This window comes from Cnephaeus nilssonii (assembly GCF_951640355.1).
Source record: "Cnephaeus nilssonii genome assembly, chromosome: 9".
Taxonomy (NCBI): Eukaryota; Metazoa; Chordata; class Mammalia; order Chiroptera; family Vespertilionidae; genus Cnephaeus; species Cnephaeus nilssonii.
The window spans coordinates 85807025-85834586 of NC_137080.1; the positions used below are offsets into that span (position 1 = coordinate 85807025).

General features: G+C 56.3%; 1 protein-coding gene across 1 annotated transcript in view; it reads left to right on the forward strand.

Moving 5' to 3' along the window:
* The window catches only part of LOC307105096 (uncharacterized protein C6orf132), a 34609-nt gene extending 7508 nt beyond the window's left edge, over positions 1-27101 (forward strand). The window contains exons 2-5 of the mRNA XM_079780581.1: positions 4570-4676; positions 18204-18279; positions 21124-24100; positions 24709-27101. Coding sequence (XP_079636707.1) covers positions 4570-4676; positions 18204-18279; positions 21124-24100; positions 24709-24826 — 3278 coding nt within the window. The 3' untranslated portion in view covers positions 24827-27101. The remainder of the gene's footprint in view (positions 1-4569; positions 4677-18203; positions 18280-21123; positions 24101-24708) is intronic.
* The last annotated feature ends 461 nt before the right edge of the window (positions 27102-27562 follow it).

Below are 27562 nucleotides of genomic sequence, written 5' to 3' on the forward strand. Positions count from 1 at the left end.
GGTTGGGACAATCCATGAGAAAGAGGACTTCATTGGGGGGGGAGGTTGGGACAATCCATGAGAAAGAGGACTTCATTGGGGGGGATTGGGACAATCCCATGAGAAAGAGGACTTCATGGGGGGGGGATTGGGACAATCCATGAGAAAGAGGACTTCATGGGGGGAAACGGATTGTTTTAAGGATCGGGTTGGGTAAATGGAAGCAGGCCTGGACTCTCCTATTTTATCACTGTGTCGTTTTTAGAAGAATTTGTCAGACAGAGAGGCTTGAGTTTGTACCTCGACAGGGCTGTGGCTGTGGCTCTGTCCAGACCTGCTTCCTGGCCTCCCAAGGCTTCCTGGCTGCTGGGATTGCTCCGGGGTCTCCTGAGGTACCGCCTCCTCTCTGGAAGCTTCTGAATCCACGGTGGCTCCCTTTCCCGCCTTCTGATCCACTGGGATGCTCCTCAGCTGCCTCTCTGCTCCGTGGGGCCAGTTCCACACCTCTGAGACCCCCCAGGACCCTTCCAGGGGGAAAGGGCCGTGAAAGGCAGACACAGGGGGATTCCAAGATCAGGGTGGACAAGACGATAGAATGGGGCCCCTCTTTCCTCTTTTTTTTTTTTTAATATATTTTATTGATTTTCCACAGAGAGGAAGGGAGAGAGATAGATAGTTAGAGACATCGATGAGAGAGAAACATCGATCAGCTGCCTCCTGCACACCCCCTACTGGGGATGTGCCCGCAACCAAGGTACATGCCCTTGACCGGAATCGAACCTGGGACCTTTCAGTCCGCGGGCTGACGCTCTATCCACTGAGCCAAACCGGTTTCGGCTCCTTTCTTTCTTTTATTTTTTCAGGCTTAGGTTACAGATAAATGAGTATTTTACATGTCAACATGCTGTCTTGTGACAAATTACAAAGGAAATCAAACATTCATAGCAATTTGCATGTATGCCAATATACTGAATGTTAACAAATTGATTATTACAGTCCACAAGTTACCTCCAAGTGCTTATTCAGAGTAAAATTCTGATTTATTTTTAATTGCATGTATTGGGGTGACATTGGTTAATAAAATCACATGGGTTTCAGGGGTGCCATTCCATAACAGCAGCTGTATATTGTACTGTGTGTTCGCCACCCCAAGTCCAGTCTCCTTCCATCCCCCTTTACCCCCCTTTGCCCTCTTCCACCTGCCCCACCCCTTTACCTCCGGTGACCCCCGCACTGTTGTCCGTGTCTGTGAGTTGTTTCTGGACCCTCTTTTAAGTCTCATCGTGTCCTCAGAGAGCAGGTCGTCCCGCTTCCTCTCCGTCACCCCCTTCACCCCCTCACTGCCCCTCCCTCAAGAGGTGGCCTGCCCCCTTCGCCTCCTCATGGAGGAGGGCTGCCTCTCAGGGGCCCATCCCGGCCCTGACCCTGATCTCTGTGGAGCCCTGCGCTTGCACAGGAAAATCCCCAGGGGCGGACTGTTGTCTTTCTGTGTTGTTGTGGACTTTGACTTTGAGGCTCAGAAAACCTCGGCCCTGACCTTGAACCCCGGAGGACCTAGCTTATGGAGGTGGCCACACTTGCCTCCCCTGTTGGTGGGCCAGCCCAGGTATGAGGGGCTCAGGGAAGGTCTGCCAGGTTTTAGCCACAGCGCTTTAAAAAAAAAAAAAAAAAAGTATCTTTATAGTTGAAAGTATTACAGATGCCCCTCCCCCCCCATTGACTCCTCCCACCCTGCACCCCCCCACCTGGCCACAGCTCTTTATTGGAGGGGTTAAAACAACATACGTGTATTATCTCATACTTCTGTGGACTAAAACTAGATGTCAGCAGGACTGCGTTCCTTCCTGGAGGCTGTGGGGAGACTCTTTTCTCCCTTTTCCGGCCGTTTTCCGAGGCCGCCTGTGGTCCTTGGCTCGTGGTCTCCTGCCGCCCTCAGAGGCAGCAGTGGCCAGTCAAGTCTTCCTCACATCACAGCCCTCTGACTCTGCCGCCTCACCCCTCCCCTGACGCCCAGCCACACCTCCTAGAACCTCCAGATGAAACTGGACTCGAAGAGGTGCCCCAGTGGGGCGGGCGCCACCGGGCCTCCACCCGCCTCAGCCCAGCCCCTCCCCTCAGCGGCTTTTCCAGAGAACAGTTGTTCTTAGAAAGGATTTCCCTGCTAAAAACAGCCACACACCGACCGAGACAGCAGTACCTGGTAGTCAAGGCTGAGTCATGGAACCTATAGGTGCTTGGAGGGCTGGCCTGTGTGTGGGTCAGATCTGGCTGTGCCCTGACCCCTGCATGGGCCTGGGCCAGCGGCTTCACCTCCCACTCCTCCCCAGCTCCGTGGCCAAGCTGAGCCTCCCTTCCCCGGCCCCTGAACCCCCACCTCCCATCCATGTCCTGTAAATGGTGGGATGAGGGACCGCCGCCCCCCCCCCCCCCCCAGCAGTGTGTGTAGTGGTTCAGAGATCAGCCCAGGACCAAGACCCCAGCTTCACCACTTTGGGGCTTTGGGCAGCAGTGTATTAGACCTCTCTGTGCCTCCGTTTCCTCATCTGTAAAATAGGGGTAATGATCATGCAAATTGCATGGAGCTGTTTTGAGAATGAAAGGAATTAATAATGTTTAAGATGCCTGGCCCGTTAAAATTGTTCCGTAAGTTTTACCTATTATTATGTTATTCCCACGACTATAGTGATCACCTTGCCAGGGTGCTTGCTTCTGAAGTTCCTAGATGCACAAGAACAGTAGCCATTCACACCATGATAACCCAGCTGTAGAAAGAGGCTCCCTGGACCCCAACACCGTGCAGAGCTTAGAGAGAGGGTCTGCCTAGGAGAGAGTGCATCTCACCGGGTCCCTGTGTCAGTCCCCGCCCCACCCTCACTACTACTAAGGGCCGAAGCCCTATCAGATCTAAGACCTGGGACACTCCCCCCCCCCCCCGCCCCCACGCCGCCCCCACGCAGCACTGTCTAGAGAATGTCCCAGGAGGTCCTGGCGCCAACACTCAGACTCTTGGGAGCCAGAGAGAATCCTGTGGGCTTGAAGAGTAGCTGCTGGGTGCCTGCAGTTATCTCTACTTTTGTTGGTTCTGCATTCTCCCCTGGCTTCCCCACCCCCCTTGCCCCGCCCCCGCTCTTGGTCTGCAGCCTCAGGTTGGAGCCCAGCAGCCAGGACTGGGGAATCCTGACTTTGGGAGTGCATGCAGCAGGCAGGGAACCTAAGCGCCCTGGGACTGGGGGGCGCACGGGGGAAAACCGGCCCTTGTGGCCCTTTGGAGAGATGGGGAGTCTTAAATGTACCGCTGCCTCTCTGCCTGGTAGGGCAGCAGACAGGGCTCTGCACCCCTACCTGGGGTGCTCCCAGGAGTCAATGTCACATTCGAAGCCCAGCTTGTCACATAGAGGGCCATAGCTGTACGCCTCGGAGTTGGGGATGAATATATTCTGATCCCAGGACCTCTCGGACAAGCCCAGTCTCTTTTGAATAAATTATCTGGCTTTCTTGCACTTCTTTCCTAAAGTCCCCTGCAAGGGGAAATGTAAGCATTGTTCCTTAAGTGCTCCAGTTAGTAGAATTCCGATTAATTGGGATTTTGACCTTCCTTCTCTTTCCCCTCTGGCTATAGAGAAAGAGAAACTCCCTCCTGGCCTGTGAAGTGTATGTAAGCCCTCCTTGCTTGTGAGTGACATAGTAGGAGGCCCACAGTGCTCCCTGCCTCTAGGAGGCGACAGTGTGAACCTGAGATGGGGTGTGAGATTCGTAGCGATGTGTGTGTGTGAAGGGTCCTGAGGAAGATTGGCTGAGAAAGTGTGGTGGCTCCTCACACCCTCCCCACGACTGTAGAGACAGCTTGGGGCACAGGCTGCTGCTGGAGGGAGCAGAACCCTCCCTATCACCTGCCTGCAGGGACAGAGACCACGCTTGTTGAGCACTTACTATGTGCTGGCCACACTCCCTCCCCACAACAGTCTTATGAGGCGGGCACTATCATCACCCCATTGTGCACCTGGGAAAACTGAGGCCGGCAAGGTTAAGGGACACAGCCAGCCAGGCAGTGGCAGAGCTGGGATGTGGGCTGGGTCATGTGGACCCTGCTGTCCTGCTCCTGCTCTGCCCTCAGGGGCGCATCACACACAGCCGTGCACACACCATCGGTGGATGGGGCTTGGAGGAGCCCAGGTGGGTGCTGGGTGACGGGGCCAGCAGGTGGCCTCATCTCCTCTGCTTGTTCCAGATTAGAAAGCCAAACACTTGAGGGAAAGGCAGCTTGTTTTCCTCCCTCTCCGAGATAAGCTCCAGCTGGGGCCCTGGCCAAGCTCCCAGGGCCCCCAAAGGAGAGTCAACCTGTGAGAGTGACAGTTTAAGGCCTGTAGGGGCTGGCTCAGGAGAGAGATGGCTGCCGGGAGCTGAGCGTCCCGGGAAGGCTGCAGAAGACCCCAAGAAACCGGCCCCGGAAGTCCCCCCAATCCTGCCCCATGAGCACACACCGCATCTGTGGGATCTGAGTCAACCGGCCAACCACTGGGCAGATTGAACTCAGTGGCCAGCGTGCCTTTGATGTCCAGCTCACGGTCTCCCCTCGCCTGTCTCCTCTAGATGGGATCTATTATGGAGACAATCGGTTTGACACGGTGAGCGAGTCAGGAACAGCCACGCTGAAAGCTCGGCCCAGAGTTCGGCCCCTGCTGACCTTCCTTCCGCTGGTGAGTACAGTTCTGCCCTGGGGTCTGGGGGTCTTCTCTGGACGGGCCACCTCGGCGGCCACGGAGGAGGGAGCCCCGCCTGCCCTGGGCTAGTGGACATCAGCCTCACCCTCTGTCCATTTCTTCCGATGCCAACCCAGGGTGGCTACTGGGAGGAGGCATGGCTGAGACTCATGGCAGAAAGGCTGGGATTAGGGGTGTTTGAAACCCCGGGAGAGGGTAAGGGGAACTTGTGTGCAAAAGCAATGCAGTGGTGGGTACCTCCAGCTAAGGAGGATTCATATTTCATAATCACTGATGGCTGTCTGCTCCGTGCCAGGCCCTGCCTTAGGTGCTGGGATGTGGAGGTGACTGAGCCAACATTGCAGCTCTCAAGGCAGGTCACGAGTGAATAAACAGACTATTAGAACATGGGCCAGGACAGGGGCAGTTGATCCAGTAATAGGAGTGGTCAAGGAAGGCTTCCTGGGAGAGGTGACACGTGAGCTGTCTCGAAGGACAAAGAGCAGCGACCCTTTGGAGAAGGGGATTTGCTTGTAGGTCTAAAACTACAAAAAACACACAAACAAAACAACCCAAAACTCCCTTCTGGAGCCTGACAAGGGAGACTGCTCTGTGACTGGTTCTTTTTACTGTGATGAGAGTTTCTGGGTTTTCTGGGACAGCCTAGACTAGCGCTGTCCTATAGAAATACCATGTAAGCCTCATATGCAATTTTAAGTTTGCTAGTAGCTACCTTAAAAGAAATGGGTAAAATTAATTTTCATAACATACTTTACTTAACCCAATGTATTCAAAAGATTATCATTTTAACATTTAGTCAGTGTGAAAAATACCAATGAGAAGTTTTACATTCTTTTTTTCCCACTAAGTCTTTAAAATCTTGCACTAGCCGGTTTGGCTCAGTGGATAGAGCATGGGCCCACGGACTAAAGCAGGCGTCCTCAAACTACGGCCCGCGGGCCACATGCGGGTGTTTTTGCCGTTTTGTTTTTTTACTTCAAAATAAGGTATGTGCAGTGTGCATAGGCATTTGTTTATAGTTTTTTTTAAACTATAGTCTGGCCCTCCAACGGTCTGAGGGACAGTGAACCGGCCCCCTGTTTAAAAAGTTTGAGGACCCCTGGACTAACGGATCCCAGATTTGATTCTGGTCAAGGGCACGTACCTTGGTTGCAGGTTCCCCAGTCCTGGTTGGGGTGCATGCAGGAGGCAACCAATTGATGTGTCTCTCTCACATCAATGTTTCTCTCTGTCTCTCCCTCTTCCTTCCCACTCTCTCTAAAAATCAATGGGAACATATCCTCGGGTGAGGATTAACAACAACAACAAATCTGGGGTACTACACTTAGGGCACACACACCCCACTTCCAACAGCGACATTCAGGTGCTCCGTAGCGCATGTGCCAGTGGCTCCGGTTGGACAGCCCAGGTCTAGAGCCTCAACTGTCAGCCCCATGGATTCTAGGTTCACTCCTGTCTGTCAGGGGGTCCTGGTCGGGGCAATACTGTTTTTGGGCTCCGTGAGGATTTGTACCACCTGCACTGATGAGGCACCAAATCCTGGCCCGAGTGCTCAGGGTCTGTTGGACCTCAGGCACCCCACACCTTGGTCCTGGGCACCGGCAGGTTCTGCCCAGCACTGCCTGGTACAACCACCTTTCTCCACCACCATTTTTTTTTTCTGGTGTATCCAACCTCACCAACCTGAGCCCGAGATTCTAGAAGGACTAGGCCGAGCCTCACATTCTCCTTGCTGTATCCCCAGGGCCTCTCTGTGGAGGGCTGAGCACACAGACCCCTGGAAATACAACTTTAAATAATTTGTTTTCTGTTTATAAAAACAATTCACAGACAAACACAGAAAGAACAACAAAAAGGTATAAAGCAGATGAGTCAGCCCTACCTTTGTTTCTAGGGGTGCATAAACCTGTTACAGGGGTCATTGCACCCATAAATACAGACTAAGTAATTTTCCTATTGCTGGAGGTAATTAGATTCTCTCCCCTCACGCACCCCCAGCACACATACTCAGATCACAGACGTGTGGGCCTGTGGCTGACACGCCCGTACCCAGTCTGGTTGGAAAATACTGAAATAAATGTCTGTTCCCCCTTGAGTGGCTCTTGCTGTCCTGGTTTCTCCAGCAGATCTGAGTCAACAACGAACAGGTTAATGCTGAGTTTATTCCGATTGGCTGGCACCCTGTATGCCCCACCCACCCACTTTGGGTCCCTTTGGTGACCTGGGCAAGTCCCAGCCTTTCTGCTCTCAGTTCTGGTTTGGACACTCTGGTTAGATCTGGTTTGGGCCAACCAGGTCCTGACTCAGGGGCCCGGCAGACCCCAGTCAGGCGGCCACCGGAGGGGGCTTGGCCGGCTGGTCAGGCCTGGCGACCTGAGGCTGCTTTCGGGGAGCGGCCCTTCCAGGCAAGCCCCAGAGCCAGCCCAGGACGCGGGGCTTGCCCAGCGCACCACACCCCCTCACTGGTGAGCGCCAGAGAAGGAATGCACGGAAAACTGCCAACTCAAAGGGGCTCATGAGGTCCACACTAGCCTCATTTTACAGAGGCAGGAACTGAACCCCAAAAGGGAAGTTCGCCCCTTGCCTCCGGAGCCCACTGGGAGCCCGCTGAACAGAGGAAGGCAGGTGGAGTGGCGTGCAATGTTCCGGGGTGTGTCAGTCAACAGCCTGACACAGGCATCAGGGAAGTGCTGTCATTAAGCCCCATTTTACAGAGGGGAAAGTGAAGCACAGAATGTGGCAGGGACTTGTTTAAGGTCACACAGCTCCTAAGTGGCAGAGCTGGGATTTGAACCCCTGCAGCCGGGCTCCAGGGTCCAAGTTCTATTCAAGCCATTCTACTCTCCCTCTATCCACTATCTAGAAGCTTTGATCTTCCTTCCCAGCACCAGCCTGCAGATCCACCTGCACCTCCTGCCTGCCTCTCTTTCCTGCCAGCAGCTGGGCCTGCTGGGCACCAGGCTGTCTTGCCTCTGTGGGGACACAGACCCCTTTGAGACCGTGACGAGGCTCTGGGCACATACATGCGATGTTGCTGATGCAGAGGGCTCTCGGGGCCCGGAAGCCCTCCTATGGGCACCTTTGGGTTAGGAACCCTTGGCCTGATGACCCATATCCCGGGGCCATCTCTGTGCTCCCGACTTAGGTAACAAGATACACGGCAGCCCCATCATCTTTCATCACCGGTTCCTGGGCTGAGGGGAAACTGGCTCCTCGCCCTTAGGCCCTGGGCCAGGCCCTTTGCTGTCTTCCAGCTGGGGCAGGAGGCTGGGGCATGGAGGAGGAGGAGAAGACAGAGCTCCTGTGGGTGTGGTCCACACACAGACCCACGCCCAGCCCCTCCGAGTCAGGCACTGTCCTAACCAGCTGGGCCTCTCCCTCCGTGTCCCCCCTCCCCACCCAGGGGGGCAGCCGCGCCGAGAAGCCAGGCTCAGCCCGGCCAGGCCCAAGCTCTTCCTGCTCTGCCTGGACCGGGGTCGTCTTGTCTTCCAAATGCACCCTCACCCTCACCATCAGTGTCCCACACGAGCCTGCGACGGGGCGGTGCGGGGGGAGGTGGGGGGAGAGGGCACGATGGGGGTAAGGACAACAGCAGGTGTCTGCCCTCCCTGGAGCGTCCTCGCTCTGTTGGAGGCGGGAGTTCAGAGGACTAGCAGATGCCTCCTCAGGTGCCCGGCAGCCATAGGCCTGTTATGAAAAGGACCTGATTGATCCTCGGGTAACTCGCACCGTCCCTGCTCCTCACCCGCGGGAGGGTCCCCCTGCTGCGCTGTGTTAGGGTAACTCCCCCAGTGTGGTCCGCTCTCTGGAGGCCCCCCAAAGCGGGCCCCTCAGCACAGGGATCACGCCCAGAGCCCTGCTTCACCTCCGGAAGGGCGGCTGTCCAGCCACCATGGCCTCCCCGATTCCTGCTCAGAGGGCTCTGAGGAGCTGGGTCACCATTGCCAAGCTTCAGACCTGGGGGGCCCTCAGTGCTCATCTGGGGCCCCCGAGGGATGGGGCCTGCCCATCACACAGCTCAATGGGGCAGCGATGGGACCCGAACCGGTCTCCTCCCCGTCCAGTCCTGCCCACACCACGCGGGCCTGGGAGGAGCGGGAAGGATCCTTCCTCCCCACTTGCTTCCCCTCCAAGGGGAAGCCGGGCCCCGGGCTCAGCCAGAGCCCGTGCACAGCGTTCAGAGCCGCGTCCCTGGGACAGCTGGTCGTGGGAGGGTTATACTTCCCTCTGGGGTTCCCTCTTCCCCACCCTTGTCTGCATGAAACCATCCCCAGGGTGAGACATGTGAGGAATTAAAAATTAAATGCCAATGTGGCAAGTATGGGGAAACTGGCCAGACAGGTCCCCGGGTGCCCCGGGCAGTGAGAGCTCCCTGGTCACCCCACCCTCTGAGTCAGGCAGGCCTGGCTGTGCCCGGGGCAGGCCCCCACCTGCCCTGGACCCCCGCCCGGAAGCTCAGAGAGGGTCCGTGCCAGCCGGATTGGCTTTTGGCAGATCTATGTGGCTGGCGTTGGCTGGGAGGGTTGTGGGTGAGGGAGCTCTGTGTGTTCATGTGGGGAACACGTCATGAGCGTGTTCATGAACCTGAGCTCCATGTGTTCCTGTCAGAGACCTGCAGGCAGAGTACGGACCGAGTGCCCGCCCGCTGCAGCCCACCCCTCCCCTCCCCACCTCGCTCCTTCCCTGGCAGGGAGGGCCTCCGCCTGATCTCCCAAGCTCCACCCACACCCGCATCCTTACCACACCAGCCGCCCCTGCCACCCTGCCACGCCTGGACCCGGGCGGCCTCGGAGGACTGACCGGGGAAAAAGCTCAAGTGGGCCCAGGACCATCTGGGCAGGGAATTCTGGGCCCTCGGGCCCTGACAGGGTCAAGAAGAGGGTGAGGGTGGTATAGGTTCGAGGGCACGTCCCCTTGCCCCGTGGACCCCTTGCCCTCAGGAACCAGAGCTGGGCCCCTGTGGCACACAGCCCAGGGCAGGGCCTGCTAGTCCGCGTCTAAGAGCAGGTCTGGGTGGCAGGCAGGTCCAGAGGGGCGGCCTCGTGGTGGGACTCTTCTCTGGCCCCAGGAGTGGGGTGAGCAATGGCAGAGGGTGCGGCTGGGCCAGGGAAGCAATTGGCTCTTTTATAGAAAGTTCACTGGCTGCCGGTTTCAGAGAAGCTGCTGCATGGGGAACACAGACCCCGCCCCTCCCGCCGCCCACAAAGCCAGGGAGACACCTGGCTGGGCTTCACCAGCTACGGACCTGGTGCCTGGACGGCGTTCCTTGTGGCTGTCACTTTGGGGTCCCATCCCCTGCTCCTCCAGCTCGTGCCCCTAGCCTTGCCCGGCTCTGACGCTGGCTCAGGGTCATCTCCCTTACCCCCTGCAGCTCCGCACCCCACCCTGAGGTGCCCCAGCCGAGCGGGTGAGGAACCTGGTGAGGAAGTTTGCATTCCGCGATGTGTGGCTAACTCAGAGCTGGCCTGTGCCCAAGGTCAACCAGGTATTGCCCATTAGCCCAGCCCTGGGGACCCACCTTGGGGTTTGGCTGGAGGTTGAGGAATCCCAGGCATGAGGATGTGTCCCAGGCATGAGGAGGCCAAGGGCGGGGCCGTCAGCAGGGTGTTAGCAGCGGGCTCTGACCCTCTAAAACCTTAAGGGGGAGACCAACCTTAACATCGAAGAGTGTCTTCCTCCCTTCCTCCTTCCTGTCTGTCCTTCCTCCCTCTCGTCGGCTCTGAGACGTTTGTAGTCAGAAGGGCAGTAGGGGATTCCTGACCCTGACCTTGGGAAGCGCCCATCTCTCAGATCCACCAGACAAACACTCCCCGGAGCAAGGGCTCCACGGAGCCTCAATATGTTTTTATTGATTTCAGAGAGGAAGGGAGAGGGAGAGAGAGATAGAAACATCAATGATGAGAGAGAATCATTGATCAGCTGCCTCCTGCACGCCCCCCACTGGGGATCGAGCCCGCAACCCAGGCACATGCCCTTGGTCGGAATCGAACCTGGGACCCCTCTGTCCACAGGCCCACACTGTATCCACTGAGCCAAACCGGCCAGGGTGACATGGCCTTTCTTGAGCGCTAACTCCACAGCATCTTCAGGTGGGTGACAGCATACGAGGGAAGTGGGATTGTCCCCATTTTACAGATGAAAAAACTGAGCCCCCGAAGGCAAGCGAGGGGCACACTTATTGGTCACTGACGACGTGTCAGATGCTGCCTACGATTGCTTTGGGACAGTGAGTTAAATTAAGATCGCCAGTCTGGCCTGCCTGACTCCAAAGTTTGTGTTCTTTCCATTTGATCACAAGAATTTTTTTAAAAATTACTATTGTATTGGTGTGTGTTTTTTTTAATTACGATGGAAACAGAAGTTCATTGTTAAGAACCTAGAAATAGAGATAAGTATAAAGAAGGAAATAATTATAAATATTCTTGGAATGGCACCCTTGTCCCCCAGCTAGTCGTTGCTGGGTAACTTTCAAAAGACTTGGCTGAGATGGCTTTGAAAGGGCTGCTTGACTGAGCTGGGAGCTGGCTTGTGTCCCTGGGTGAGTGAGTGAGGTGGCCTGGGACCTTAGCTTCTGGGCGTTGTCAGGTGTAGGGACGAGGAAGGGCTGAGGCCCAGTTTCGTGTGAGTGCCCCACCCGGCAGGGCCGGGGCTGGACTCTGCCCCTGCGTTGAGCAAGGCCTGCTGGGGCAGCAGGGCAGGGAGCGGCGTGGCCATGGCCGGCTGCCCACTGGCCCGAGGAGGGGCCGGCCCCAGAGGCACTCCGATGCTCATTTGCATGTTCTCAGGTGTTTCCTTGCCCACAGGTGGTGCACCTCTCTCTGATGAAAGGTCACACTCCCCTCTCCCCTGAGGGTGTGCAGGGGCAGGCCTACCCCTGCAGGGAGCAGGGTCTATCCGTTGCCCAGGGTGGGGCACAGCCAGCTCGCCCGCTGACTGCATGCAGCAGTGGGAGTCCTGTGTCTGAAGCCAGCAGTGACCGCAGGCCCAGCCCTGCCTGCCTGGCCTCACCCTGTGGCTTCAGGAACTCCTCCTCCCAGTTTCCCTCGACCTTTCCCCCACCTGCCCCTTTCCCTCTCTGGAGGCAAATAACTATGCGGGGACAATGGCAGATTCTGTCCCAACACCCCGTCATCACGGGGTGGCCCCGAGTGTCCAGGCCACCGCCCACGGGGCCTGGGTGAGCTGAGTCACAGACAGGACACCTATGGGCCAGGCCCGTGGTCGGCAAACCGCGGCTCTCGAGCCACATGCGGCTCTTTGGCCCCTTGAGTGTGGCTCTTCCACAAAATACCACGGCCTGGGCGAGTCTATTTTGAAGAAGTGGCGTTGGAAGAAGTTTAAGTTTAAAAAATGTGGCTCTCAAAAGAAATTTCAATCGTTGTCCTGTTGGTATTTGGCTCTGTGGACTAATGAGTTTGCCGACCACTGGGCTAGGCTCACAGAGCACGGTGGTTGAAGGGATCCTTCGGTGCTATTCACAGCAGAGGCAAGGCGGCCCAGGGAGGAGTGACTTCGCTCTGAGTTAATATGGGGGTGCGGGGGGAGGGGGTGGCACTAGAACACAGGTTGTCTCCTCTCTGTCCTGTGTTCTTTCTATCATTCATCCACTCACTCAACAAACATTTGTTGAACTGCCAGTCTGTGCCAGGCATGTACGAAGCATTGGCCGCCACCCACAAGTGGGCTGGGCTGGGCTGGCAAAGGCTATAGTCGTCCACCATACGCTTGATTTTTCCTGGAGGAAGAGTGTGGGGCCAGTGCTGGAGTGGCAAAGAGGGCAAACTCTGAGGTTCCAGTATTGGCCCTGCCACTTACTAGCTGTGTGACCTTGGGCAGTGTACTTAGCCTCTCTGTGCCTCTTTCTTCATCTGAAAAACAAAAACAATAGCCTGACTCTTAGGGTTACTGTGAAGAATAACTGTGTTCCTACAGGTGAAGTACTCAGAGAGGTGCCTGGCACACACCGGCATCTAATGTCGGCTGTAATAATAATTAATGCACACAGGTGAGGACCACACGGGGGAGAGAAATTAAGTCAGTCTGCCCAGCCCAGCGGGGTGGGCGAGTGATGACCAGGCGCCTGGAAAGACAGTGATATACAACTGGCTCTGGGTCCTTGGGCAAGTCACTCAACCTCTCTGTGCATCAGTTTCCTCATCTGCAAAACGGAGGTGGAAATAACAGTACCTGTCTCATTGGTTCGTTGTGAAAAGTAAACGAGTTAAGAAATGGAAAACGCAGAATGAGCACCTGGTACCGTGCGTGCTAGACAAACAGCAGCTGTTATTATTGTTAAGATTGGGAGCATCAGAGGGTGGGAGAAAGGGCAGGGGAGGTGCTGAAGACCAGTGGATGGATAAGCTCTGAGTCTCGCCCAACACTTTCTCTTTCGATATTCTTGTCATTGTTTTGTTTAACTTTTTAAAATTGTAAGATACAGCCTTGGCCGGTGTTGTTCAGTTGGTTGGGCGTCGTCCCTTGCACCAAAAGGTTGCCAGTTCGATTCCTGGTCAGGGCACATGCCTGGGTTTCAGGCTCGATCCCCAGTAGGTAGGGTGCAGGAGGCAGCTGATTGATGTTTCACTCTCACATCGATGTTCCTCCCTCTCCCTTCCTCTTTCTAAAAAATCAATCAAAAATACCTTTTAAACTGGAGAGCATTATGCTAAGTGAAATAAGTCAGTCAGAGAAAGATAAATATGACATGATCTCACTCATCTATGGGAAATAATGAACAACATAAACTGATGAACAAAAACAGATCCAGAGACAGAGAAACATCGATCAGACTGTCAAACCTCAGAGGGAAGGCAGGGGAGAGTGGGGGTAAAGGGGAGAGATCAACCAAAGGACTTGTATGCATGCATATAAGTCTGACCAGTGGTCACAGACAACAGGGGGATGGGGGCATGAGGGGGGGGGGTTGGGAAGGTAATGGGGAGATGAGGACAAATATGTAATACCTTAATCAATAAAGAAATTTAAAAAAATAAAACAAAATCCATGTAATGGAGTACTAAATAAAAAAACCTTTTAAAAATTGTAAGATACACATAGAGTAATATCATTTTAATCACTTTTAAATGTATAATTCGGTGGCATTCAGTAACTTTTTCTCTCTAAACAATCCTAAGGTGAGACAAGTTGCAGGAATAGCTCAAGGAACCTCCTAGAGCAGTGGTTCTCAACCTTCCTAATGCCTGGACCCTTTAATACAGTTCCTCATGTTGTGGTGACCCCCAACCATAAAATTATTTTCGTTGCTACTTCATAACTGTAATTTTGCTACTGTTATGAATCGTAATGTAAATATCTGTGTTTTCCGATGGTCTTAGGCGATCCTGCTAGCGGTTCTCAACCTGTTGAGCGTTGTGCAGAAGTCTCTGGTTGCGAACAGCTGTTGTAGAGCCTAAGACCATCGGAAAACACAGTTATTTACATTACAATTCATAACAGTAGCAAAATTACAGTTATGAAGTAGCAACGAAAATAATTTTATGGTTGGAGGTCACCACAACATGAGGAACTGTATTAAAGGGCCGTGGCATTAGGAAGGTTGAGAACCACTGTTCTAGAGCCTTCACTCAGACTCACCACGTTTTGCCACGTTGGCTCCATCGCTCCCTCCCTCACGTGACATGTACACACTGCTTCTCCCATTGAGCCATTGCAGCGCAAGTCGAGACATCGCACCCCTTTACTCTTAAATACTTCAGGGCGCTACCGAAGAACAGAGACCTGCACAACGCTCAAATCCAGGAGTTTGATGATGATGTGATGCTGTTATCGAATACACCTTCATATACATTTAATTACTCCCGATCGTCCCATTGATGTCCTCCATGCATTGCATCTGGGTGTCGCCTCCAAGTCCTCTTCTTTCCTCGGTTCTCTGAGGCTAGGAGGCAGGTCAGGAGACCCAGCACCAGGTCTCTGCCCGCTGAAACAGGCCGCCATCGGGCAGCAGGCTCAATGCCAGCTGCCTGCAACCTGTGGCGAGCTGAGGGAGGGCACCTCTGGGTCTGGTTTCTGGGACTGTTTGCCTTCTCTGAATACACAGAGTGGACGTAGGAACAGCAAAATGAGCCACCAGAGCCCATGGGGCGCAAGTGTGACCGGGCAGGGCCAGCGGGGGCTTGGAGATGCGGGGCTGTGTTCAGTTCAGTCCTGGGGCTCCTGGAAGGAGGCGGCTGGACTTCGGGACCTGCCCCCAGGGTGGTGCACGGCGGAGTGCCCCCCACCCAAAGCCCGGCGGTGGGCGGTGGGTGGTGGGTACGCCCTGGGACCCCCTGTATGCGGGGACCTGGCAAAGCCTGGCTCTGCCGGGGCTGCTGCTCCCAGGCCACGTGGGAGGCAGACTCCCATCCTGTGGTGTTGGGCGTCCATGCGCTTCCAGAGTCTTTAGGATCAAAGCTGGGTGAGCAGTGTCACCGCTGGCCCGTAAAGTCCGCCAGTCCTCCTCCTCCAGACAGAATTGTACCTCAGCACTCAGGTGCCCCAGGCGCTTCCGGGACCGCGGGCCCGCTTAGCCTGTTCAGTGTTTTCACCTTGTGGGGGGAGGATCGGTGACATAACCTTCACCTAGCACTGATCTCCTGGCTTTGGAATATTATCTCTTTCGATTCTCAGAGTGGCCCTGAGAATTTGGTAAGTGAGGAGAATGGCTCTCGGTGATTTGTAGAGAAGGTACGTTGGGAGGCCTAGGTTTGCACCCTGGCAGTCTTAAGGGAGTTGAGGTAACATAGGTAAAGCGCTCAGGATAGTGCTGGCACACAGTAGGTGCAGAAGTGAGAGTTTAACATCACCATCTCCACCCCTCCTCGCCACTGCTCATCGGACGTCACACTGCGGGCAAAATTCAAAGCATGAGTTTTCTTCTTGTTGTGGTTAATCCTCACTCGAGGATATTTTTCCATTGATTTTTCAGAGAGAGTGGAAGGGAGGGGGAGAGACAGAGGGAAAGAAATAGCGACGTGAGAGACACATTGATTGGTTGCCTCTCGCATGTGTCCTTACTTGCACCAGGGATCGAGCCTGCAACCTCGGTACGTGCCCTTGACCGAAATCGAGCCCAGGACCCTCCAGTCTGCAGGCCAACGCTCTAGCCACTGAACCAAACTGTCCAGGGCCAAAGTATGCATTTTGGTGCTAAGTCCCCAAGTCTTTCTACTTTCCAGTTATGTTCAAAAGAGTAATCAGAGACCACAGCCTGGCCTTTGAAGGCCTGGTCCCCATCTCATCAAAATGGGAGTGTGCATGTTTGAGGATGCGATTAGACATCGGTGGTGTGTGTGTGTGTGTGTGTGTGTGTGTGTGTGTGCATGCGAGTGTGCACAGACTGGCTGTCCCGGTCAGAATCACTGGGGTTGAGAGATGTTGAGAGCAGGTGTGTGGTGGCCGTGGGCATCAGTGGAGACAGAAAGAGATGATGGCTTCAGGTCATTCCAGCTGCAGAATTTGTTAAGAATAAGAAGGTGTTTGTTGCCCCCCAAAGACCAAAGAGTGATTTTGGGATGACCCTTGGTAACCCAGGACCTTGTAGCTATTTCTGAAACACCCTTCTTATATATTACTAGAGGCCGGTGCATGAAATTCATGCACTCTGGGGAGTCCCTCAGCCCCGCCTGCGCCCTCTCGCAGTCTGGTAGCCCTCGGTGGATGTCCAACGGCTGGCTTAGCGCTGCTGTGGTGGCAGAAGAGGGTCCTGCCACCACTGCTCCCACCCACCACCGCTGCACTCACCAGCCGTGAGCCCGGCTTCTGGCTGAGCGGTGCTCCCCCTGTGGGAGCCCACTGACCACCGGGGGGCAGCTCCTGCATTGAGTGTCTGCCCCCTGGTGGTCAGTGCGCATCATAGCAACCGGTTGTTCTGCTGGTCGGTTGATTTGCATATTAGCCTTTTATTATATAGTATGCCCAGAGGGTTAGCAGCATCAGCCCATGAGGGAGTAGCCTGATGTGACTGGGATCTTGTGTTTAGAGCACAGTGCAAGGGGTATTATTGTTAGAAACGGAGGAGAAGAGGGTCACAGCCTGACCAACACCAGGTCAGGGGAGGGCGGGAGCTACGCGCCTGGGTTGGAAGGATGGTTGGGAGGGAGTCAGTCGGGTGGGTGTGACAGGTGAGTGGGAAATAAAAGTTGGCCGGGAAGTGTGAGGCCAGGTTGTTGAGGACCCACAAAGCTGCCATAAAATGCTCTCTGCTCTTCAAAGGACAGGTGTGAGGACTTTGTTGACATATGGAAATGTGTGTTTGGAGAAAAAAATGGAATGCAAAATAGTATGTACAAACCCGCCAGCTGTGCAAACACATCGCCTGCGAAGCAGAGGGATGAGAAGGGCATCGCAGGGCGTCAGAGCTCCCGCTCGCCTCTTTCCGCACATTTGTTTTCCTGTAACTCCCTGATGAAAACTAGGGGTGAGCAGCAGGCTGGGCCTTGGGGTTCGGCTTTGAACTTATGGACATCCACCGGATGTTTTGTTTTGTTTTGTTTCATTTTCATTGATATAATTCATACACAGTTGATTCTCATCATTTGTGGGCTTTATATTTGGAAACTCACCTACCCACTAAAATGTATTTGCTACCCCAAAGTCAATACGTGACATGCTTCGGTCATGTGTAGAGAGAGAAGTAAACATTTCAGTCCCCTGATGCACACATTCCCAGCTGAGGTGGAACAAGAGGACACTTTGCTTCTTGTTTAGGCCTCGCATTGTTAACAAGGGTCCCTTTCTGTTTAGTGCCCTGTTTTTTGTATTTCTGTGCTTTTTGTGGGTGATCTCACTGTTTCCGATGGCCCCCAAGTGTAGTGCTGAAATGCTAGGGCCCCTTAGGGCAGGAAGGCTGTGATGTACCTGGGAGAGAAAATACGTGTGTGGGATCAGCTTCATTCAATCGTGAGTTATAGTATCGGCCAATGAGGTCAATGTTAATGAACCAACAGTGTATATTAAACAAGGTGTCTTTAAACAGAAATACACATAAAGCATGTATTTTTAAATATATACACACGTATATATATTATTTCAGAGAGTAAGGGAGAGGGAGAGAGTTAGAAACATCAATGGTGAGAGAGAATCATTGATCGGCTGCCTCCTGCACGCCCCCTACTGGAGATCGAGCCAGCAACTTGGGCATGTGCCCTTAATTGGAATCGAACCCAGGACCCTTCAGTCTGCAGGCCGAAGCTCTATCCACTGAGCCAAACCAGCTAGAGCAAGGGTATGTATTGATCCATTGATGAAAACTCTGTAGCCAAGGTTTGCAGGAACCTAACCTTGCATTTTCCTTGAGGCAACTTTACAGACCATAATTGGTGTGAATAACAAAACTCCTCTGTATCATAGCATTCACCTTCTGGAATGAACCCTTTATACGTTAGTATACTCAGAGGCTGTGCCCCGTCACCCTCACAGCGGTACGTGCATGCCCTCACCCAGCAGCAGGTAAGAATGACCCCTCCGTTTCTCCTCGTTCCTGATCTCGCCACTCTCTTTCAGAATGCCCAGGAGAACCATGGCCTGGCTGTGCCCACCCCCTCTGTCCCAGAAGACTTTGCAGACAAGGAAGTGACAGGTAAGAGAACCCTGGGCTTGGGGCTTGTCCATCTTTCTTTCCTCTTTAGGCCCAGGTATCTGGCCCACCTCCCCAGGCCTCTTGGCTACTGGCTGCAGAGGGTGAGGGTTGAGGAGGCCAGGGTTGGGTAAGGCGTACTTCCAGAGGGAGGGATGGCCAGAACAGCAGGAAGGGCAGCACGAAGTGGGAGAAAAAACCATGGAGTCGGACAGACCTGGCTCCGAATCCCAGGACCCCTGCACATTCGCTTTGCTCCCTTGGGCAAATCACTTAACCCCTGACACCTGTCCATCACATAAGCCCTGGGAAAGACCGTCCCAGCGCTGGTGCAGTAATGAAGTCCTGGATGGGATGTCAGTCACTTGTTGTCATGCCTCTCGCTCAAAATCTCCAGCGACTTTTCATGCCACTCAGAGGGAAGGTTCTTGCCGGGACTGGCAGAATCCGGCCTCACCAGGCCTCACGGCCTGCTTTTGCTCCTGGCTCACCCTCCTCCAGCCAGCCGCTCTCCTTGCCGCTCCTTCAGTGCCCAGGCACGTCTCCGCCCAGAGTCTTTACACTGCACTTGCTCTGCCTAGACTGCTCCCCTCCCGGACCTCCGGGCAGCTCTCTCCCCCAGGCCTGCCCTCTGTGCTCGAATGGCATCTTCTCAGGGAGGCCTTCTCGGATCACCCTATTCACACCGCACCTCCAGCACCCCTCCTGGTTTCCCCCTCATGTACCCATCCTAATGTGGTAATAATTTACTGATGGTCTGTCTCATTGTCCCATTTAAACCTAAGGTCCAGGAGGGCTAGGATTTTTTTTTTAAGTTAATAAACTTTTATGTATTTAAGGAATTTCACATGTTCTGAGTTCTTCCACTGCCTTAGTTCCTCCTGAGTTTGAGTCTTAATCATCTTACTCCCTTTTTTGCTCAATCCTGATGTCATTTCAGTCAGTCCACAATCCTTTTAGTTGAGCTTCTTTGATCTACACTTGAATATGGACATGCTTCAAAAACTCTGCACCTATAATCATTGGGAACTAATTTCCTCAAGCAATTTACTTTAGGGCCATGGTTAGGGTCTGAGTAGATGGATCTGCCTGTTTTTTTCATTTCAGACACCCTGGGAAAAGACAAGTATTAGTTCCTACTGTTCAGTTAGAGGGCTAGGATTTTGACTAAGTTGTTTTGTTTGTTTGTTTTTTAATATATTTTTATTGATTTCAGAGAGGAAGGGAGAGAGAGATAGAAACATCAGTGACGATAGAGAATCATTGATTGGCTGCCTCCTGAATGCCCCGGACTGGGGATTGAGCCCGAAACCCAGGCATGTGCCCTGATCGGAAATCGATCTGTGACCTCCTGGTTCATAAGTCGATGCTCCACCACTGAGCCGCGCCGGCCAGACTTGACTAAGCTTTGTTTGTTTGTTTACTGCTGTGTCTCAGCTCCTAACACTTGGGATGTTAGGATGTCAATGAATGTTAGTTTTCCCCTTCCTACTCTCTTCTGGGTTGTTTTTTTTTTTTTGTGTGTGTGTGTGTGTGTGTTTTGTTTGGTTGTTTGTTTGTTTTAATATATTTTTATTGATTTTAGAGAGGAAGGGAGAGGGGGAGAGAGATAGAAACATCAATGATGAGAATCATTGATCAGCTGCCTCCTGCACGCCCCCTGCTGGGGAATCAAGCCCGCAAACTGGGCACATGCCCTGATGGGAATCGAACTGTGACCTCCTGGTTCATAGGCCGATGCTCAACCACTGGGCCACACTGGCCGGGCTCTCCTCTGTTCTTTGTTATGAAGTCAGATAGCTGGGGGAGCCCTTCAGAGCTGACATTCCCCAGGTTTGTTATGCTCTGTGCTAGAAGCAAAGAGGAGGGGAGGTAGGAAAGGGGTGCCCCTAGCAGAGAAGCAACCTGGGCATCCTGGCTGTGCAGACTTTAAGGAGCGGGGAGGGGCTTTAAGAAGGGCAGGGTGTGAACTGCTGGCCCAGGGCACTCAGCTTCTCTCTGGTGCCAGATTGTCCTGGTCCCCTTCTTTCTACACTCCTCCATTCCATCCCACAGGCCAGAGCGTGTTCTAGAAGTTCTCTGTGAGGTGGACAGCTGAGCTCTGGGCAGATTCAGGGTCTTTAGAAAGAGGAGTTGCTCGTACGAATTGCTCCCTCTTAAACTTTCACCTAAACTTCCTCACTGAGAGGGTCTCCAGGCCCTGCCCCTTGATCCATGACTTCCTCACTCTTACTTTCCCTGTCTGTCTTGCACAGTCTGAAACGCTGAGCATGGGCGGTAGTAATCAAAGTGGTTACTATTCATTCGTAAGTGCCTACGATGGGCCCAGCACCGTGATAGGCCCTTTATATGGATTTACATGCATTACCTTATTTAATCCTCACAACCGCTGTGGTAAGCACTGATATTATGCCCATTTTAGAGAGGATAAAACTGAGGCTCAGCAAGGTTAATTAGTGTGTCCAAGGTCACACACCTGGTAAGTGGTAGGACTGGGCTCTGAACCCTGGTCTTTCTGGTTTTGTAAGAAATAGATGGTGCCCTCAAAGTGGGTAACTGAAGAGAGTTCAATAAAGGGGTGAGATACCAGAGTGTGAGCAAACAGGATATGCAGTACAGTCTCCAGCGGCCGGGCCAGGGGCCGGCAGGCATCCTTCCCTCCAGAGAACAGGGTCACTCCCAGGACAGCTCGGGAGACATTCCCGCTCCCTCACGTGGTGCTCAAGAAGAAGGGCATGGCCCTGGCCAGTTACACCTAGGATGCCCACCCATGTGCCCTGGGCACACAGAGATTGCCAGAGCTGGTCGGCCTCATGCCTCCTCATCTTTGTCTCTCCCTCCTTCCAGGTACCAGCTCACTAGCCAATGGCAACCTCCGACTGTACAGCTCTGTGGGTGACCTCAGGCCTGGGCACTATGGCCAGGACCCACTCATCCCCCCACCTCCCCCAGGCCCCGCCCCAGGGCCACCTCCAGGACCTCCCCCAGACACTTCGCAACCTCCAGGGGAGTCCCTGCCACCACCGCCACCTTCCATGGCGTCCTTGCCACCTGCCCTGCTGGTGGAACCCCCACCGCCACCCAACATGGCCCCTCCCCCACCCCCAGTATCAGGGACCCTATCCCCCCCGACCACACCCACCCCTCCTGATTTCATTCCCCCTGCCCCGCCCTTGGCCTTTGTAGCCCCACCCCCGCCCCCTATGCCGGCCCCAGCACCCCCAGCTCCAGTGTCTCCTCACACTACGAGGACTCACCTCTCTCCCCCTGCGGGTGTCACCAAATGGAAATCAGAGGTAACACTGAATGGCAAGCAGCCAGAGGCCCCCAGGACCAGCCCCCCCAGGAGCCCTGCTGAGCCAAAGGGGAGCCCCCTGGGACCTAAACCAGAGTCCCACCTCACCTTCCCCCGTTCATTCAAGGTGCCTCCCCCAACCCCAGTCAGGACCTCGTCCATCCCAGTTCAGGAAGCACACGGGGCTCCTGCAGAGGGAGAAGGGGCCACCCAGAAGGCCCCCAGCCGACTCCCACTGCCCCCCAGCTTCCACATCCGCCCCGCATCCCAGGTCTACCCGGATAGGGCCCCTGAACCAGATCGCCCCGGGGAGCTCCGGACTGAGGCACCTGCCAGCCCCAGGCTGAGCCAGTCCCAGACCAGGACAAGTGAGCAAGCTGAGACTCCACCCCCAGCCTCTCCCCTGCCCCGCCCCACACCCCAGCTCCCTCCCCCAGCACCCCCGCTCCCTCCCCCAGCACCCCCTCTCCCCCCACCTGCCCCTCCTTTGCCCTCTGCTGAGAAGGCAACCCCTCCACCTGCTAGGTTTATGAAAAGCCCCAGATCCAGCTCTCCTGCTCCCAAACCCAAACCCAACCCCCCCAGCCCAGAGGACACAGCCTCTTCAGAGCCCGTGGACTGGCGGGACCCCAGCCAGATGGCAAAGCTTCGGAGCGAGCTGGCAGCCTACCTCTTCGGCTCCAAGAGAGAGGACCGAGGCACCAGTCACCGGCCAGGCCCCACGGCAGCCTCTCAGGCAAAGGAGGGCAGGAGGGGCCCCAGCCTGCCGGAGAAGGAGATCCCCCCACGTGATCCCGAGAAGAGTCCCTGCCCAGAGAGAGAGGCCGCCGCCAGCCTGCCCCTGCCCCCTGCGGACTACACCCCCCGGGACTCCCCGGTGCTCAGTGTCCAGCAGATCCGGAGTGAGCTGGAGGCGCGGCTTTCCGCATCAGCCGAGAAGGAACCCAAGCCCAGCACAGGGGCTCTGCCTCCTAAGCCTCGGCTGGAAGGGGGGAGAGTCTTTGAAAACAGAGCTGCTAATGGCCAGTTCCCCAAGCCCGTGGCCAAGAATATGCCACCGCTCTCCACCGCCGCCCAGCCAACCGCACCACTCCAGTCCAAGGCCGAGCCTGGGCCAGCCACACCACCCAAGTCCACACCTGTTGCAGCCGCGAGTGGGCCAGCCACACCATCCACAGCCACAGCCCTGCCCGCCACGCCATTCCCAACGACAGAGAAGAAACTGGTCCCGGCTGAGCAGAGGAAGAAACCAGAACCCCAAGAATTTGCAGCGCCTTCCCAGCCAGAGGCAGAAGGGCGCCCCTCGGAGGCCAGGAAGCCTCCCGCACAGGGAGCCCTCTCCCCTCCAGCCCTCCCACCAAAGGTGTCCCCTGGGAGAGGAGAGGTGACCTGTCTCTACAAACCCCATCGCAGCCAGAACAGCAGCCAGAGCAGCCCCAGCCGCGAGGTTGCCGTGGTGATGCCCACCATGGCCAGAGGAGCGGCTGCGGGGTCAGGGGAGGCTGTGGAGGTGGGGGAGCCCCAAGGGCTGCCAGACAAAGCCCCGGCCCCTGCCCAGCCTGCAGACGAACCCCTCAGGCACCCGGTGACCGGGGAGGTGGTGGAGCGGGGCTCCCCGATGGCCCTGCTCCTCGCAGCCAGGCAGAGGGCACAGAAGGGGCGGTCTCGAGGGGCCGGCCTGGGCCGGACCTCCCTGCCCGGGAGTCTCCGAGGGCAGCCCCAGGCGGGCTCCGACAGCATCTTCCTGCGGGAGGGCCAGCCCAACTCCTTCACTGTGGTCCCCAGGCCACCCACAGAGCCTGAGAAGGACCCCCAGCCCCCCGCCTCTGCTCAGCCCCGTCCGTGGAAGGCCCAGCTGGGCAGAGACCCGGAGGACACCGAGCCCAGCCGAGGGCGCAGTTGGACCAAGGCGGAGCCCCAGGCCCCTGTGGCCTGGGAACGATCAGCCTCCTCCAACCTCCCCCAGGGCCGCCCGCTGCCCAAGTCCTTCTCGTCCCCTTCCTCTCCTTCCTGCAAGGGGGAGGAGGAGGAGTTCAGCTTCGAGGTCATCCCGCCCCCGCCGGAGTTCAGCAATGACCCTGAGCCTCGAGCCCTCCAGTATCTGGGCCGCCGGGCCTCCCCTCCCCGGAACAGGTTCTCGGACTCGGGGCGGCCCCTGGACGCGCGCTTCCCGGCGGGCGAGCTCTACTCGGGGGCCGGGGGCCTGCAGCGCTTCTCGGGCGGGGGCCGCTCGCTCATCAAGAAGCGCCTGTACGTCGGGGAGCCCCACCGCAGCCCCGCGCCGTCCCGCGGCGGCTCGGGCCGCAGCCTGAGCTCCCCCAACTGCTTCGGGCCGCAGCCCGGGGGGCCCTTTGGAGCGCCCGGAGGCCCGGAGATGCGGCGCGTCAACTCGGCGGGCCGCGCGCCCCCTGGCGGCCTGCGCGCTCGGAGGATGTCCCTGGAGGGCTCCGCCCGCGGAGAGGCCAAGTACAAAGCTGCCGGCCCAGCGCCCAGTAGCGGCGACCTCGTTCTCGCCTCTGCTGCGGGCAGGTGAGCTGGGGCTGGGGCGATGGAGGGTGGTGGAGGGAGCGCCGGTGGGCAGCCAGGTGAGGTGGAGGCCCCCGTGGACAGGCCTTGGCCGGCCACCCGTCTGGGGCACATCTGGTGTTCTACCCTCTGGCTTTCGGGGCCCAGAGAAGGGGGAGGGAGGCTCACTTTACCTGCAGAGGGCGCTTCCCTCACCTGCTTCCTCATCTCCCTTGATCTCCCCTGTTCTCGCTTTCCCCATCCTCCTGCTTCCCCCACTTCTCTCGCCCTCTTCCCCCTCCTCCCCTCTCCCCTGCCCCGAGTCCCAGGGCTTCAGGCTAAGTGTGGGGTGGAGGGAGGTCTGAGTGGTCCTTGGGAGCCGATTTCCCCGCCACACAGAAGATCCGGAGCCAGGCTAGGAGCCCCGGGTTCCGAGGAGAAGGAATTAGGTAGTACTCTGGCCACCAGGGCCTGGCCTGGAGCGGGAGGCCTGGGTTGATAAAGCCCAGGGCTCGTGGGGCAGAAACCAGAACGCTGAGCGGCATCTTTTCCTCTATGCCCTGGGGACAAAGGGGGGCTATTGGCTAACCAGCTGCAAAGACTCACCTCATTTCTCTTCTGCTCCCCACCAGGTCTCCCCGCAGCACCCCCCACTATGGAAGCCCCATCAACACGTTCACCGTGAGGCCTGGGACCCGCCATCCCATCTCCTACGCCTACTCAGGGGCCCATCGGAATGCCCTGTCCTGAGCCCAGGGCCTGGCAGCTCTCCTCCTAGGGGTCCATCTGGGCACGGTTTTCGTGGGGGTGGGAGGGACGCAGTCAGACTCGGACACAGAAGACAGAGAGATGGACAAGACAGAGAGATGGACAGCCAGCAAGAAGCAGTGGCCAGAGGAAGATCCGAGTGGGCCTGTTTCCCATGGAGCTGAGGACTGCCCGCGGATGGCGGGGGAGGGGAGGAGGGAGGAGAGGAGGTGGCTCCCAGGGCCTGGAGCCTGGGTTTCTGCTATCTGGTACCATCTGCCTTAGTAAGGCTCATTTAAAGCAGTTTTACAAGCACGGCCTACTGAGCAGGTTCTAAAAACAAGGGGCGGGGCAGTAAACTGGTCCTGGGGTGGCTGTGATTGCTGTCAGGCCCTCATGAAGGGCTTTGGGGGGAGGGGGGAAGGGTCCAGGGCACCAACAGGTTGCTCTCTCCAGCCTCCATCAGTTGCCACCCCAAGAGCTGATTCCTGGGGGCCCTAGCATAGAAGGTGGGACCAGGAATGTGCCTACATGCATGTGGAGGCGGTGCCAGGCAGTGCTTCGCATTGATTGGCCCAGGGCAGGGTCATGGGAATTGATGGTTCATCTCTCGCTGGCCTGGCCTTTAGCTATAGGGAGCCCTAAAGAAAGAAGCCTGGGCCAGTTCGGGCTGGGAGACAGAGAATGAAGGCTGGCTTTTCTGCTTAGACCCTGGCAGCCGTGATTTGGAGATTGGGCTCCAGGAGCCAGAAGGCCGGGGCTCAACACCAAAAGCCTTGCATAGCCGAGTCCTAACAGGGGTTTGGAGGGGGCATCATTCCCAGCTCCTCCTCCCAACCCCGGTACTACGAGTCCCCAGTATTACTGGGGCCTTCACAGGTGTCCCCGAGATGCTGTGAGGTCTGGGAGCGTGGGAGGTGGCAGAGATGGGAGAAGTGATCTGAGAGAGCTTTGCCAACATGCATGTTTCGGAAAGTCAAGAGTGGTGGGACTGGGCCAGTCCAGAGCAGGGACCCATCGGTAGGGTGGCCATGCATCCTTCACCGGAGCAGTCCTGGTGTATGCCTGGTTTCCAGTGAATCAGACCCCCTTCCGCTCTCACAAAAGTCCTGGTGTGGATGATAGGTGGTCGCCAGACATGTCAGGAAGCAGCGTTCCTCGGTCTGTCTTCCCTGCCTTCAGGGCTTGGTGGGACCAGGCCGAGGCAGGCTGCCTGGTGAGGAGGGAGGGCAGGGAGGGGCCCACCTCAGAGGTGCAAGCCTGGAGGGGGCAGCAAGGAAGCGGTTCCCTTTGGGGCAAGACAGTGGACCTCTGATTTGTGGGGACCTGCCGAGGTGCCAGCTTCTGGGGACAGCAGGTGAGCCCCTTGAGGGAAGGAGAGGGCAGGCACCCTAACGGGGCAGGATCTTGTGCTCAAGAAGCGAACCCCACCCCAGCGCTGTCACTGGCTCTGTATGTGTGTGTGTATGTATGTATGTATTTGGCCTGTACATGTTTTATAAAACAGTCCCCTAATTTATCTGCTGTGCTAAGGCTGGAGGGGTGGGGCGTGGGCTCCCAGCTGTAGCTTGCTCTGGGTGGGGGGGAAGGACAGGCTCTCACTTGGCTTGAGAAATAAACAGGCCAGTTGGGCCTGGCCTCCAGCTCTGTGGCTGCAGATTGGTGACTCGGAGCTAGCAGGGCTCGAGGAGAGGGTGGGTGAGCTCGGTGGGGGAGGCTGAGCACGGGGTGGTGGCTGAACTGACTTGGGGGCCATTCCGCTGGACCCAAACGCTCTCTCTGACCCTTCGGCTCTCTTGCTCTCCAAATCCCTCAGGGGGAGGAGCAGAGCTGAAGTCTGGTGGTAACCACCTGTGTCCTTCAGCAAGTCTCTGCCTCTCTGAGCCGTGCTTTCTTCTTCTGTACACCAGGCCTGGCCATGATACCTACCTCATAAGGCGGTTGTGAAGACTGGAGACAGGCCCAAGTTCATGTAACGAGTATCTGAGTGGCCACTAGGGGGCTGGCCCTGTGCCTAGCGTGGAGGTACAGCAGTCAGGTGACTCCTGCCCGTGGCAAGGTTGTAGCCGAGTGGAGGGGAGAGGGATGGAAGGAGCACGCGCAGGAAGGAGCAGGGAAGGTGAGAATAACCAGAAGGCGAGGGAGCGGCGTGGATTTAGTCTAACCAGGGAGTCAGAGAAGGCCTCGTGAAGTGGTGACATTTATGCCGAGATAGGCGAAGCCTCCAGCACAGGCCTGGCACTTGGTAGTTGCTCAATAAATTGCATCTTTGGGTGATGACTACTTCACACTTGTGTGTGGCCTTTCTGTTTCCCAGGAAGCTCCGACGCGGCATCTTCAGCTTTTCCAAAAGTGGCAACGGGACCCAGAGAATCCCCTCGAGATGGTGTCAGGGGAGGGTTGTGTCTCATCCTCAGAGCCCTTTTCTGGGAAGTGTGTGTGTGGGGGGGGGCGGGGGGGGGAGTGTTGGGAAACGGAAACTGGGAAGATGCCTCATTGACTCAACTTCCAGGAAGCGTTTCCTAGGTCTGACCCCCCCCCCTCACCCTCCCACCGTCCCCCACCCTCCACTGTGATGTCCTTATCCTGGTAACAGCGTGAGGACTTGGGGCTCCCCCTCTGGCTGCTCTCCCCTCCCTGAGCTCAAACTCTTCCTTCCCCTCACCTGACCCGGAGGGGCAGCAGGGAGGAGTGGAGGGTGGGGGACCGGGGTCCCAGGTCTGGCTCTGCCTCGGACAA